Source organism: Arachis hypogaea, chromosome 16 (assembly GCF_003086295.3).
Source record: "Arachis hypogaea cultivar Tifrunner chromosome 16, arahy.Tifrunner.gnm2.J5K5, whole genome shotgun sequence".
In the NCBI taxonomy this organism is placed as follows: domain Eukaryota; kingdom Viridiplantae; phylum Streptophyta; class Magnoliopsida; order Fabales; family Fabaceae; genus Arachis; species Arachis hypogaea.
The window spans coordinates 122,681,945-122,696,467 of record NC_092051.1 but is presented as its reverse complement, the minus strand read 5'-3'; the positions used below and the strand labels follow the sequence as shown (position 1 = coordinate 122,696,467).

The following is a 14,523-nucleotide window of genomic DNA, read 5'->3' as shown; positions in this document are numbered from 1 at the left end:
GCCGTTTTAACCTATTCAAAAACCGCCGTAATAACCAGAATGGCGCCCAGAATTACGTCGCTTTACGAAACCGCCATTATTGGTAATAATGGCGGTTCAAACCGCCGTAAATACCTAAAAAAACCGCCGTTTTTACCATAATTTTTTGTAGTGAGATGAGTAAATATTACAATTTATACCTTAAATAATAGTGAAAATTAGTGCCAAGAACCACTAACAGATTTTAATTAATGAAAAGGACTAATTATATTAAAATTATTAAAAAAGACCAAATAGAAATTACATTAAAAAAAAGACTAACAAATAAAATTTAAAATGATAAAATTATTTTATTATTCTTTTTTCCTCTCTTTGTTCCTTGTATTGTGTATTTTCTTTTTCCATCGTTTCCATTGTTGTTGTGCTTTCTCTTCCTCTTTTTAGGCATATCTTCTTTTTCGTTTCTTTCGACTTCATCTTCTTGTACATAGATACTTTTGTCATATTTAGATGACTCTGTTCTGTCGCGTCTTTGCCAATGCTGGTATCTTTCGATGAGTTTCTCTCCGTCCTTAAGCTCTCCATGAATCTATTTTCTCAGGTGTACCATATAACTTTTGTCAAAATTACTAACTTCATTTTTATTTTATGAGGTTTGATGGATTCAGACTTTATCACTTGTTTGAATTTAATGGAGATTCATAAGTTTACTTGTTTATCTATAATGAACAGAAATAGGTATCACCAGAGATCCATATATGTTCCATTTTAATTTCATTTTTCTATTGTGAAAAATAAGTAGTTTTCTTTGTTGAGTACTCTGTCCATTCATCTTGGTTACAAATCGTAAAATGCACTTGACTAGAAGCTAAAACATAATTCAGCTAGTATTTCGAAAGGTCTTTATATCTTGTGTTATGTTAGAAAAATTTAAAATTTTCAATCTCATATTTTATATTTTCTTTATATTGATAATCTCTTACTCAAATTGAAAAATAGTATCTTACTCATGAAGTTTGCATAATTTTATACTTTGTTTGATATGTATAGTGGATTGTAACTCCATAATTTTGTTTTCAAAATTCAAAAAATGGAAAACTTTTGAACATAAGAAAATCCTTATATTGCTTTATGCAGTCTAATAGATATTACTATGCACTAGATAATCATAACTGCTTCAACTGTAATTCAAGTTTAATTTATACTTGAAAGATCGTTTTTATTTGATCATTATAATATATATTTCTATTGTTAGCCTAATTATTTTATTTTGAGTTTAATAGAATTCTATTTTACTCATCATCAAATAACTCTTCACTCTTATTTGATCTATTGATTATTTTATTTTTATTTTATTTTTGTCTTTGGAACTTAATTTATTATGCTAATAAATTAAAAAATTTCTCAATAAAAATAGGAATAATAAATATTCAAACCAAAATTTAAGCTCAGTAATTTATAAAACTTGATAATAGACTATATTTTGGTTATAGAAAAGTTGTATTATTGGCGATAACATTCTCTCCGATATTTTCAGATATAGTCTCATTATGAGCAAAACATACTAACTACACAACTAGCTAGCTCAAAGATTTAAAACAAAATTTTTGGTCTTAAATGTGAATGAGTTGGTGGCTATGATTTGAAGTTAACTACTTTAATGAGAAATGCTAGTAAATTTTTGTGGTAAGTTGTGTTTTCTTTAATTTTAGTGAAATTCTAAATTTTAATTGTTGCAGATATTTTATTAATAATATTATGTTTATTTTTCTTTTTAAATTATACAGATCTGTATGCATTGCCAAGGTATGCCAATATCAACATCAATGTCATATACTTTGTAGTGAACTCTGGAGCTTTCCAAGTAGCTGAGTCTAAGCAAGGTGATGTCAAGGCAAAAAAGAATGATGTTGAATATGAAAAATCTGAACTAAGGCCAGCTCAACTTCAGCATCAACTTCATTCGAATGAACTTGATGCACTAATATCATCTACTTGTATAGAAGCATAAGAAACAGTGATATAGAAGTATTAGAGGTGTCTAACTTTACCTAATGTACAATTATTCATTGAATCTTTGAGTTGTAATGAAATTATATCAATTGAAAATTTTATAGAAAGTGTTTCTTTTTCTAAGATATTTTATTTTGTTTTATTAATTTTAGTTTTGAATTACACAATTTTAGTTCAGAATTACAGAATTTGTGCAAAAAATGCACAATTAACTATGTGCAGAATTATAGAATATTAGCACAGAATCACAGAATTAGTGTAAAAATATATAATTTAATTTACTAAGTGTAGAATTATAGAATGTGTGTAGAATTTTACAACTAAGGCATAATTACACAACTTTAATCCAAAATTACAAATTTTATATAGAATTGCAGAATATAAATGTAGAATTTTGTAGTTTAATTATAGAATTGATGCACAGTAAAATTAAAACCAAACATGTAGCATAATGAAAGTGCATAAGGTGCATCTTTGCATAAACTATTAAAATAAAAATAAAGCTGCAAAATTCAAGTGCAAGATTATACAAATATAATTAAAATCAAAGTAAAACTGTAAAATTTAAGTGCATGATTTCATAAATACAACTAAAATTAAAGTAGAATTACTTCATAAAGCCTGAATTATCTAAAGAAACTCATATTCTTTCTGGATTAGGATTTCTACATTCAGCACGACCATTCTGATCACATTGGCTATATTTGTAAACACGAACATTTTAAAATTGTGTCTCTTGACGCTTCTTGCATGATCTTCTGGAAGACGAGTTATTGTAGGCGGCATGAGAAAAATATTATTCTCCTAATCTGTTAGAGTTAAGTTGTTAACATTAGGCATATCATGAGTTTCAACTGGGATCATATACTGTTTGTATAAATATTTTTTTGCAAACTTTTCAGATAGTACTCTTTCACGTAGGTATAGATATTACTATGTAATAATTTGATTGCGGCACAAGTATGTGGACATGAAATTTCAATCATTTGCCATTAAAAATGAAAATTCTTTGCATAGTAAATTCACACACACATCAACCGTTGACCTTCTAACCATAAGTCCATAATATTATGATCTTCATATTGCAATGCTTTAAGAAACTCACCTCTAGCTACATCCTGTATCATTGTTTTATCAATCTTTGGTCCAACTGCATTCTTCTATTTAGCTATCTCTAACTTTAAGGTATATAACATATAAGGTTGTTAAACTCGCGAGTCTAAGTAAACTCGTGGAGCTAACTTAGACTCGACTTGTGAATTAACTCGTAGACTCGTACGAGTTTACCTGTTATGAAATTTTTATATATCATACATAATGTATATTTACTCAATTCAAACCCTTCAAAATTAATAATATCAATTTAAAGCATATAATAAATTAAAATAGTAGCACATATTATAACAAATACACATTCAAATCCTCTACAGATATTCTTATACAAATACAACACACAAAATTAAAAATTCTAAATTTGTAATACTAAATCTTTAAGTAAACATTGAACAATATCAAATAATCAAATTAGAAATCCAAAAAGTAATCAAATTATAAATTATACTAACACTGTAATTTACCAAAGCTGCAATACTGAAAGTACAAAAAATTATAAATCTTTAACTTTATATAACTAAAATAATAAACATTTGACAATTCAACATTCAATACAACTTCAACAATCTGTTTACGACATACAATTAACTCTAATCAAAATAATTAATTACTAACAGCCATGAATAGATTAATCATCTGGCCATCTAACATAAACGATAAGCAATAGGCTAAAATTAGAAGCAATAAAATTTAAAAAGAAAAAAAACCTAAATCAAGAAGCAAAGGCTCAAAGAAGGGGCAAAGACATACAAAAAATAGATGATGCAGAAGCAAAGAAGGGGCAAAGTCTTAGCAACAGTAGATTGATGACAAAGGTGCAGCAGGCAGTGGTGGGGAGGGTGCAGCAGCAGCACGAAACAATGGTGACAAAGAGTCATGGACTTCACGACGACGCGAACTAGAGTAGAGATAGGATTGTAGGAGAAGTAATCGAACTCGTGAATAGTGATAGCACGATGGAGTTGTGAATAGTAGAGATGTGAAGAAATATAGAGTAGAGGACAACAAAGGTAAAATTCACAAAGATAATGGCATAAATCAGAGCAGAGGTAGCATATGTAGGCGAGCAGTGGTAGCTCGACGGAGAGCGGCGACTGTGGTATAACATGGAGAAAGTGAGACTTGAGAGAAATGACGCAGATGAGTGATGAGTTGTGAGTGAGTTTTCTTTCATTCTTTGGAAGTGTTATCGTAACCCTAATAGAAAAAAAAATTTTTTTGTTTCAAAATAACGCCTTTTTTTAACCAAAAATGAAAAAAACACAAACTCACTAACTCGGTCCTAGACTCGCGAGTTTGACCGAGTCTACCGAGCCTAGCCTAGTTTATTTAAGATCGAGTCTATACTCGAATCAACTCGATTTTATATCTAAACTCGTAAACTCGTACGAATTTACGAGTTAATTCACGAGTTTGATAACAATGATAAAATATTTGTATGTTTGTCTCTATGCTCGGTTATTAAAACACAAATACTATTTAAACCATAACATTATTTTATAAGGCATGTAATGAGTTTCAATTGGGATCGTATTGTTTGCATAATTTTTTTCTTGCAAACTTTTCAGATAGCACTCTTCGAGGTAGGTATAAGATTCTATTGCCGACGAGGAAATTGAGACTTTGCCCATTTATTAATCTATTAATTTAGTTTAAAAAGAAAAAAATTAAATTTGTTATTACTCAAATTTTTTTATTATATACCAAATAATATATTTATTAGTTTTTATTTTATTATTAAAATTATCTAAATCATAATACTAATATTATATTATAAGGTTATTATTATTAATGTATTAATCATATTTTAATATTTATTATTTATATATTTAAAAATTATATTTGAGAATTATTTATTTAGTTTTATAATAAATGATATTTTTAAATTTGAATAATTTATTAATTAATTTGTACTTATTATACCATATATTCAATAAAATATTAGAAAAAAATATTAATATAATAATAAAAAATAATTTAAAAATATATTATTTAAAGAATAAGGACAAATAAATTCCTAACTAATTTGAATTTAGAGACAATTAGCCCACTGTCCATTTCTAAACCTGATACGTTAGCGTTTTTCGTTCAGAGTTGACGGAAAAACACCTACAAGGACCGCATTATGTCACGAAAGTAAAAGACATGGACCGAAATCAATCGTTTTTATTGTAAAAAAATCCCATTGTCATCTTGAGAAATAGGAAGGGACTAGATTAATAATTCACTTTATAAATAAAGTCTTAAGTAAATATTATAAAGAATTTAATTCTTTTAAAAAACACTTAAAAAAAAATAAAAACACTTTGAACCTCTTTAGCATTAAACATTTGTAAAGAATTCAATTCTTTCTCAAACACTTGTAATCTATTTTTTTAAATTTTTAATAAAATTTTTTTATTTTTATATATATTTTTTTTAATTCTTTCTTTAATTTTTTGTTAGTTGTGTTTTCGCCTTATAGTTTTTTTATCTTCTAATTTAATTTCTTAATTTATGTTGACACTACAATTGAAATATTAAGTATATATAATTCGATCATAATTTTTTTTATAACTTATATGTAACTGTTTCATAGCTATATTTCAACAACTTACCCGCAATTAAGAGTATAAGGAGACTATGTCATTTGAACTATTACTCATTAGCAAAATTTAAAAAGATAAGAGACTCGAACCCACAACCTCTTAATTGAGTATAGGAAGTCTATGCCATTTGAGCTATTACTCATTGGCCATTTAAATTATTTATATGTATATTTATGATGTATTATTTTATATATTTCTTTTATATCTTAACGTATATTTTATAAAAGTAATTGATTTTTTCCCCAAAATGAAAAGTAATTGCTCATTCTAAAGGAATATAATGAGGTGAAGTCTCTGGTGGCTAGAATATTAATGGCTAAAAATGGCTAAGAGTTGACCCTCAAATAAAATAATGACACCTGGTAGATTTGGTTTCACAACTTTTCAATAGTATGAAGGGTGGTTAAGAGTGTGCAATAATTACTAGGAAGTTATCATGTGGATAGAATTGTCATTTGAGGTTACTTTATGTGTTGTTGAATCTTGGACAAAAATATTATTGGGCCATTATACAAAATAAAATCAAAACTGCACAAGCATGAGGTCTAATAATTTTTTTTGGCACAATTATAAAATAAAGTTTATTTCTTCAATAATTTATTCCTTAGTTTGTTTGTATTTCTCTAAAAAATAACCGTAAAAAATATTATAATGCCCTAAAAATTTTATTAAGGGAACAAAATTAATATTTTTTTACGAGATATATTTGTAAGATTTATTTTTTATATTTGTTTAAAAAATTGTTGGATTGTAGAGTGTTCGGTTTTTTTTAATAATTATAGAAAAAAATAATAATGAATTAATATAAATATATTAATATTTGTAAAATACATATTATAAACATTAAAGTCAGTCACCAGTATAAAATATATGTTAGAATATAAATACATATTTATTATCTATTATATACTACTGATTTTACAACTAAATATGCCACATGTTACTTTTTCATTGCAATTAAAATCAATTTTTTCTCTCGAAAATTAAAGAGTTCTCTCTTCCTCTCTCTCTCTCTCTCCCTTTCTTTATCTCTCTCATTCCTTCACTCACTCTATCTCTCTTATATATCATTATCAATTACTAATTATAAATTTGACAATCAAAATATACAACATGACCTTCTCTAATTACATTCAAACAAAATTAAAATTTTGAAATTGAATATAGCTATATTATATATTATATTTATATATTACTAACTAATTTAATAACTAAAAAGTGTCACATGACACTCTCTTATTAAAATTTAAAGAAAATATTTTCTTCCAAAATTACTAAATCTCCTTCTTACATTCTCTTATCTACCTCTTTTTTTTCTATTTCTCTCTATCTATTTCTCTCTATCATTCGCACTCTATATATAATTTATATTTTATATTAGAAATTTGACAAATAAAAAATGTGTCACCAAATATTCTTTTATTGTAATTAAAATAAAAAAAATTTAACTTCCAAAATTAACAAATTCCTACTCCCATTCTTCTTTTTTATCTTTCTCTCTCTTTTCTCTCATTGTCTATCTTTCTCTACCATTTTGTTCTACAAAAAATAAAATTAACAACATAATATAATTTAAATAAAAATTTTTATTATATACATATTTTTTATTTAGCTTTAAATTTTTTCTACTTATTATCTTTCTAATTTATGTTTTCACTTTTTTTTCAAATATTTATTGTATATAATTTAAAAAAATACTAATACTGTGATTAAAAATTAGAATTGATATAAATTTTTTTATGCTAATATCTAATTATATTTTTATATATATAGAGTAACAAATATTATTTTTAAATAACAAGTATAAAATTAATTATTTTTATTTGTACAACAAATTTAACACCTAATTAAATTTAAGAGTATATAAGTTATAAATTCTTTCAAATTTTAGATAAGGAATGTTAAAATTAATTATTATTAAAAAGTTAAACTCTTTCATATGAAATACTAAAAAACTTATTGTTAATTTTGGAAGCTAAAGAAAAATTTTATTTGATTACAATAAAAGAATATTGGGCGGCATATTTTGATTTGTCAAATTACTAATATAAAATAGAAATTATATATAGAATGCGAATGATAGAGAGAAACAGAAAAAAAGAGAGATAGATAAGAGAATGTAAGAAGAAGGTTTAGTAATTTTGGAAGAAAATATTTTTGTCTAAATTTTAATAAGAGAGTGTCATATGACACATTTTAGTTATTAAATTAGTTAGTAATATATAAATACAATATATAATATAACTATATTCAATTTTAAAATTTTAATTTTATTTGAATGTAATTAGAGAATGTCATGTTGTATATTTTGATTGTCAAATTTATAATTAATAATTAATAATGATATATAAGAGAGATAGAGTGAGTGAAAGAATGAGAGATAGAGAAAGGGTGAGAGATGAGGGAAGAATTCGTTAATTTTGGAAAGAAAAATTTTATTTTAATTGCAATAAGAAATTGACATGTGACACATTTTGGTTGTAAAATTAATAGTATATAATAGATATAATACATGTGTATTTATATTTTAATATATATTTTATATTGGTGGCTGACTTTAGTGACTAATTTTAATGTACATATAGCATAACCCTTTATTTAGTGAAGTTTTAGTCTTGTATGGAATGATTAATTTCATTATAAAAAAATTTACTGTAAATTTTATACAGAATCAATTATGCAATCAAATCACAAAAATTTATTGAATAATTAATTTACAAAGAGAAAGAGATTTCATTATTTGAACCTAGATTTAAAAAAAAAATTTGTGATTGTTTAGTTTGAATTTTAGTCTTTTTTAAATTTATGTTTTTTTATCTCTCTTATACAATTATATATTAACATATACTTTTTTTATATTATACAAAAGATAACCAATAAAATATAATGACACAAAATATTTACGAAGACACTATTATTAAACATATTATAAACAATATTGTCAACATATTAAAATAGCAAGAAGATACTTTTTAATTATTAAATTTTTTGATATGTTAATTAAGTTATTAAAATTTTATTAATATACTTAATTTTACAAATATTTATATATTTATATTAATTCATTATTATTTTTTTGTATCATTATTAAAAAAAAACGAACACTCCCACAATCCAACAATTTTTTAAACAAATATAAAAAATAAAGCTTATAAATATATCTCGTAAAAAAAATACTAATTTCGTTCTCTTAATAAAATTTTTAGGGTATTATAATGTTTTTTACGGTTATTTTTTTTTAGAAAAATACAAATAAATTAAGGAACAAATTATTAAAGAAATAAACTTTATTTTACAATCTAACCAAAAAAATTATTGGACCTTATATTTGAGGAATTTTGATTTTATTTTGTATAATGGTCCAATAATATTTTTGTCTAAGATCCAACAACACATGAGATAATCTCAAATGACAATTCTATCCACAAGGTAACTTTTTTGTAATTATTGCACACTCATTTAACCTTTTAAAATATTAAAAAGTTATAAAATCAAACCTATCAAGTGTCACTATTTTATTTAAAAGTCAACTCTTAGCCATCTTTAGTCATTAGTATTTTGGCCACAGAAACTTCACCATATTTAAAGCATTTACAAGAGTAGCAGGGAAACGAAGGCAGAGAAATAATAGGAAGATGGAGAATTAAAGGACAAAAGATCCATCTTATGCCCGCAAAAGTCTTAACCAAACGTTGACGCCCTAACCCGTAACACCCAAACACACACATCTCAATCTATCTCTCTCCCCCTTCCCTCCATGATGGCACTGCTGTTCTTGATCTCCTCCTCCTCCTCATGGTTCATGAACATGGTCGTCATCGACCAATGGAGGAGTCAAGATCCGCATCAAACACACCGCAATCCGTATATTATTCTCCACGCTCTTCAACTGCATCAACAAGAACGGTAGCCACACCTCCCACACCACCACCTCTTCCAACCCCTTCCAAAATCTCCCTCGTCCAACCCTCCCAGAAGAAGAAACACAAAACAAAATTCATCCGCGCCGTCCGCTCCGTCTTCCGCTCTTTTCCCATTCTTGCCCCTTCATGCAAGTTCCCAACCCCCGGCGGAGACGGTCCTCACAGGGCCGTCAACCTAAGCGGCACCAAAGTTTGCGGCACCTTGTTCGGTTACCGCAAAGGACGCGTGAGCCTTTCCCTTCAAGAGAATCCGAGGTGCCTCCCTTCGTTCGTGGTTGAGTTATCTATGCAGACCGGTGTTCTTCAGAGGGAGATGGCGGCTGGGATGGTTAGGATCGCCCTCGAATGCGAGAGGCGGCCGGAGAAGGACAAGATAACGATAATGGAGGAACCGTTGTGGACCATGTTTTGTAACGGCAAGAAAGTTGGTTATGCTGTGAAGAGGGAAGCCACAGAGGAGGATCTTCACGTGATGGAGCTTCTCAAGGCTGTATCCATGGGTGCGGGTGTTTTGTTAGGGAGATCTGACGTGGACGGTGGAGATGGAGAGTTCTCTTACATGCGTGCACATTTCGAACACGTTGTGGGCTCCAAAGATTCTGAGACTTTGTATATGCTGAGCCCTGATGGTGTGAATAACTGTGGGCCTGAGCTAACTATATTTTTTGTCAGGATCTAATCTTCTGATTAAGGAATCAAAACAACCATGTAGAATTATAATAACCTGCACTGGCTCTTCTAATTAAGGTTGACGACAACGCTTTTATATGAGATTTATTCACTTTTGTGGTTCCTTGTTGGAATTGATTTTGATTATTCATAATTAGGGTAGTCAAAATTGTGGAGTTATTGCTTATAACTATAGAATGATCGAATTGCAACAGGTAATGTCTCTTGTGGTTTTTGGCCAAGTACTTTTGCAGACTTATGCTTTCTCGTGTTATGTTTTAATTGCCTGCAAATTAATGAAACGATTACTAAGAAGAAAAATGGAGGATTAGGGTTAGCAATATATATATATAGGATTAGCATTATATATTCTACTTGTGGGTATCAAATTCGGACCAACTCATTTGGATAGGGTTGTTTACTCTACCCACTGCGGATAGGGTAGGATAGGGTACAAATTTGCATGTGCAAATAAGGTAGGATACGGATTTAAGGTATACCCTAATCTACTTTACTCGAACTCTTAATATATTATATAATATATATGTAAAAATTATGCATGTGGTGAAGAAAGTGAGTCACAATCTTCTTATTATAAGAACTTAAAATAATCACTAAGTTAGTTGACGATCATATTATTTGTAATTTTATGTTGGATTTCTTTAAGATTTTTTTTTTGTGACTAGGATTTCTTTAAGATTTTTTTTTTGTGACTAGGATTTCTTTAAGATTTTATTGTTTTTAATTTTAATTTGAATTTAGTTTTTTATTTTCTATTTTATTAATATGTATGAAATTTGGAATGGTTGAATTTTATATTTATTTAATTTTTTTTTTTTTTGCTTCTGCAGGTAGGATTGGGTAGGATAGGGTTTAAAACTTTAGAGTGCGAATAATGTTAAGGTTAAGAGATTCTCAACCCGCGTAGGTAGAGTTTTAAGAAAGTTTTCAATTCACGGATAAGATTAGGATAGAGTCTAAACCTTACCCTATCTTACTCATTACCAGCCCTACATATATAAGATATAATAAATTAGATTTTGGACAAATAAAATGATGAGCTAACTTATACTTTAAGCCAATGTTTTGGACCAGTTCTACTGATTTTATATATATATATATATATAATTGGAGTTTTTTTAGTGAAATTATTTTAATTCAAATAATTAAAATATGAAAATATGCCTTAAGTTATTTTAAGAGTATAAAAATTAGGGAAAAAAAGAATAAACAATAAAATGGAAAAAATTAAAAAATAATAAAAAAATAAAAATTCAAAAAAAAAAGATTGATTGTTATAGTACCTAAAAATAATTCCTAACTTATTAAAGAAAGTTTAAAAAATATTTAATTTAAGAAGGATAAAAATGAACCATTTTTAAATATTTAAAATTTAGTATAAGATATAAGTTAAATAAAAATTAGCACTTTTAATTTTTTTTTATAGTTAGGTAAATTTATTATTTTTATCTCTTTTTATTATCTTTTATCATCTTCCGTATTCTTCTTTTTAATTTTTAATTAGCTGTTATTTAGTGCTTTCAATTTCTGGCTATTTTTCTTCTTCTCTATATTTTGAAAAAATATTTAATTTTATTTAAGATGTAAATTATATAAACAAATACAAATAATATTTATACTTTTTACTTTTATCAATAATAAATTAATAATAGCATGATTTAACACATTTCAAATACATACAATTAAATACGTATGTGATATATGTAAAAATCAAATCATATACGTAATAAAATAATAAAATAGACAATATAATTTTAAATTATTATGTGAATATTAGATATAAAAACGAGCATAACTTATTGGAATAATTAAATAAAATTATATAGCATACATACAAATATTAATTTTCTATCTTAAAATAATTTAAGGTGTATTATCATATTTTAATTATTTGAATTAAAATAATTTAATTAAAGAATGTCCAATTGTTTTTAAAAAAATTCAGTATAATTAACCTAAAAAATAACTTAAAAGTATATATCAGTTTATTATTTTATTATTTGTCTAAAATATAGTATATATATATATATATATATATATATATATATATATATATATATATACTTTTAAGTTATTTTTTCGGGTTAGTTATATATATATAAAAATTTTGGATCAATTAATTTATTTAACTCAAATAAATAAGATACGTGTTGCCTTATTAAAAATTATTCTCACAAAAAGACATTTGAATAATCTGTATGTTAGTCGTTCGTCGTTCCTAATTTTTTATGGGGGATGTTACACATCCATGTAACCATGTAACCAAGTTGGTCCAACACCCAAAAAATTCAATACCATTAAATGAAATGTGAAATACACGCGCCCAACACACACGAAATCGATCTTGCCCAACGCTTCTTCTCCCCCACGCTTCTTCTTCTTCTTCTCCCGTGCTTCTTCTTCTTCTTCTTCTTCTTCTTCTTCTTCTTCTTCTTTTCACGCTCATTTACGCACGGAGCGTCTTCTTCTTCTTCGCCTTCTTTTTCGTGTTCTTCCTTCTCCTCCTTTTTCGCGTTCCTTCTTCTTCATGTGTTTTCTCCTTATCGTCATTCTTTTGTTGTTGTTGCTGCTGTATTTTTTTTGTCTTTTCCTCCTTCTCTCTTGTGAAGAAGCAATAGAAGGTGAGGAAGAAGAGTTTTGAATAGTGCAGAATGAACCGAACACAGTACTCATGGTGAACCGAACACAGTACTCATGGTGAACCGAACATAGTACTCATGGTGAACCGAACACAATACAATTGTATAGTACTGAGTGAATCAAACATAATCCATTATATAAAATCAAATTCAAACAGCTTTCTACAGAATGAACCGAATAGAGTACTCATTGTGAACCGAACACAGTACTCATGGTGAAACAATTGTATAGTACTGAGTGAACGAAACATAATCCATTATATAAAATCAAATTCAAATAACTCTGCCTACAATTTACATATTATCAATTCAATTCAATTCAGTACACCTCCGTCCATTTAATTCAATTCAAATTAGCAATTGCATTCCATTCAATTCGATTTAAAATTGAATAATCCAAGCTTTGTCAGTTTGATTCGTTTCAAAAGAGTAATCCAAATCGCTCTCCTGTTTACCAAAAAATTATGAATCCCTAAACACTGAACCCTAAAACCTAAACCCTAAACACTAAAACCAGAACCCTGAACCCATAAACCATAAATCCCTAAAACCATAAAACCTAAACCCTAAACCCTACACCCTAAAACCTAAACCCTAAACCCTAAACCCTGAACCCGAACCCTGAACTCTGAACTCTAAACCCTGAACGCTAAACCCTAAACCCTAAACCCTGAATCCGAACCCTGTACACTGAACTATGAACCCTGAATGCTAAACTCTAAACCCTAAACCTTGAATCCTACCGTAAACTCTAAACCCCTAAAACCCTGAACCCTGAACCCTGAACCCTAAACTCTAGACCCCTAAACCCTCAACCATGAACACGGTGAACCGAAATTAATACACAGGGCAAACCAAAAGTTTGAAACACACTGAACCCCTGTACACTGAACCATGAACCCATAAACCCTAAACTCTAAAATCCTAAACCCTATCGTCATTCTTTTGTTATTGTTGCTGCTGTATTTTTTTGTCTTTTCCTCCTTCTCTCTCCGGTGAAGAAGCAATAGAAGGTGAGGAAGAAGAGTTTTGAATAGTGCAGAATGAACCAAACACAGTACTCATAGTGAACCGAACACAGTACTCATAGTGAACCGAACACAGTACTCATGGTGAACCGAACACAATACAATTGTATAGTACTGACTGAACGAAACATAATCCATTATATAAAATCAAATTCAAACAGCTTTCTGCAGAATGAACCGAACACAGTACTTATGGTGAACTGAACACAATACTCATGGTGAAACAATTGTATAGTACTAAGTGAACGAAACATAATCCATTATATAAAATCAAATTTAAATAACTCTGCCTACAATTTACATATTATCAATTCAATTCAGTACACCTCCGTCCATTTAATTCAATTCAAATTAACAATTGTATCCCATTCAATTCGATTCAAAATGGAATGATCCAAACTTTGTCAGTTTGATTCGTTTCAGAAGAGTAATCCAAATCGCTCTTCCAATTTGAAGTTGAGTCATTTATTGTTTCGATTTAGAAGTGTAGATCGAAGAAGAAAACAAAGAAGAATAGGAAGAAGATAAATGCAACGTAACCAGATCGAAA

The 14,523-nt window shown here is 27.8% G+C and overlaps 1 protein-coding gene across 1 annotated transcript; it reads left to right on the top strand.

Moving 5' to 3' along the window:
* The first annotated feature begins 9,304 nt into the window (after positions 1-9,304).
* Positions 9,305-10,527, top strand: LOC112754823 (protein MIZU-KUSSEI 1-like). Its single transcript, XM_025802606.3, has one exon. It carries the CDS (start codon positions 9,489-9,491, stop codon positions 10,293-10,295), a length of 807 nt encoding a protein of 268 aa, XP_025658391.1. The 5' UTR covers positions 9,305-9,488; the 3' UTR covers positions 10,296-10,527.
* Positions 10,528-14,523: the final 3,996 nt, after the last annotated feature.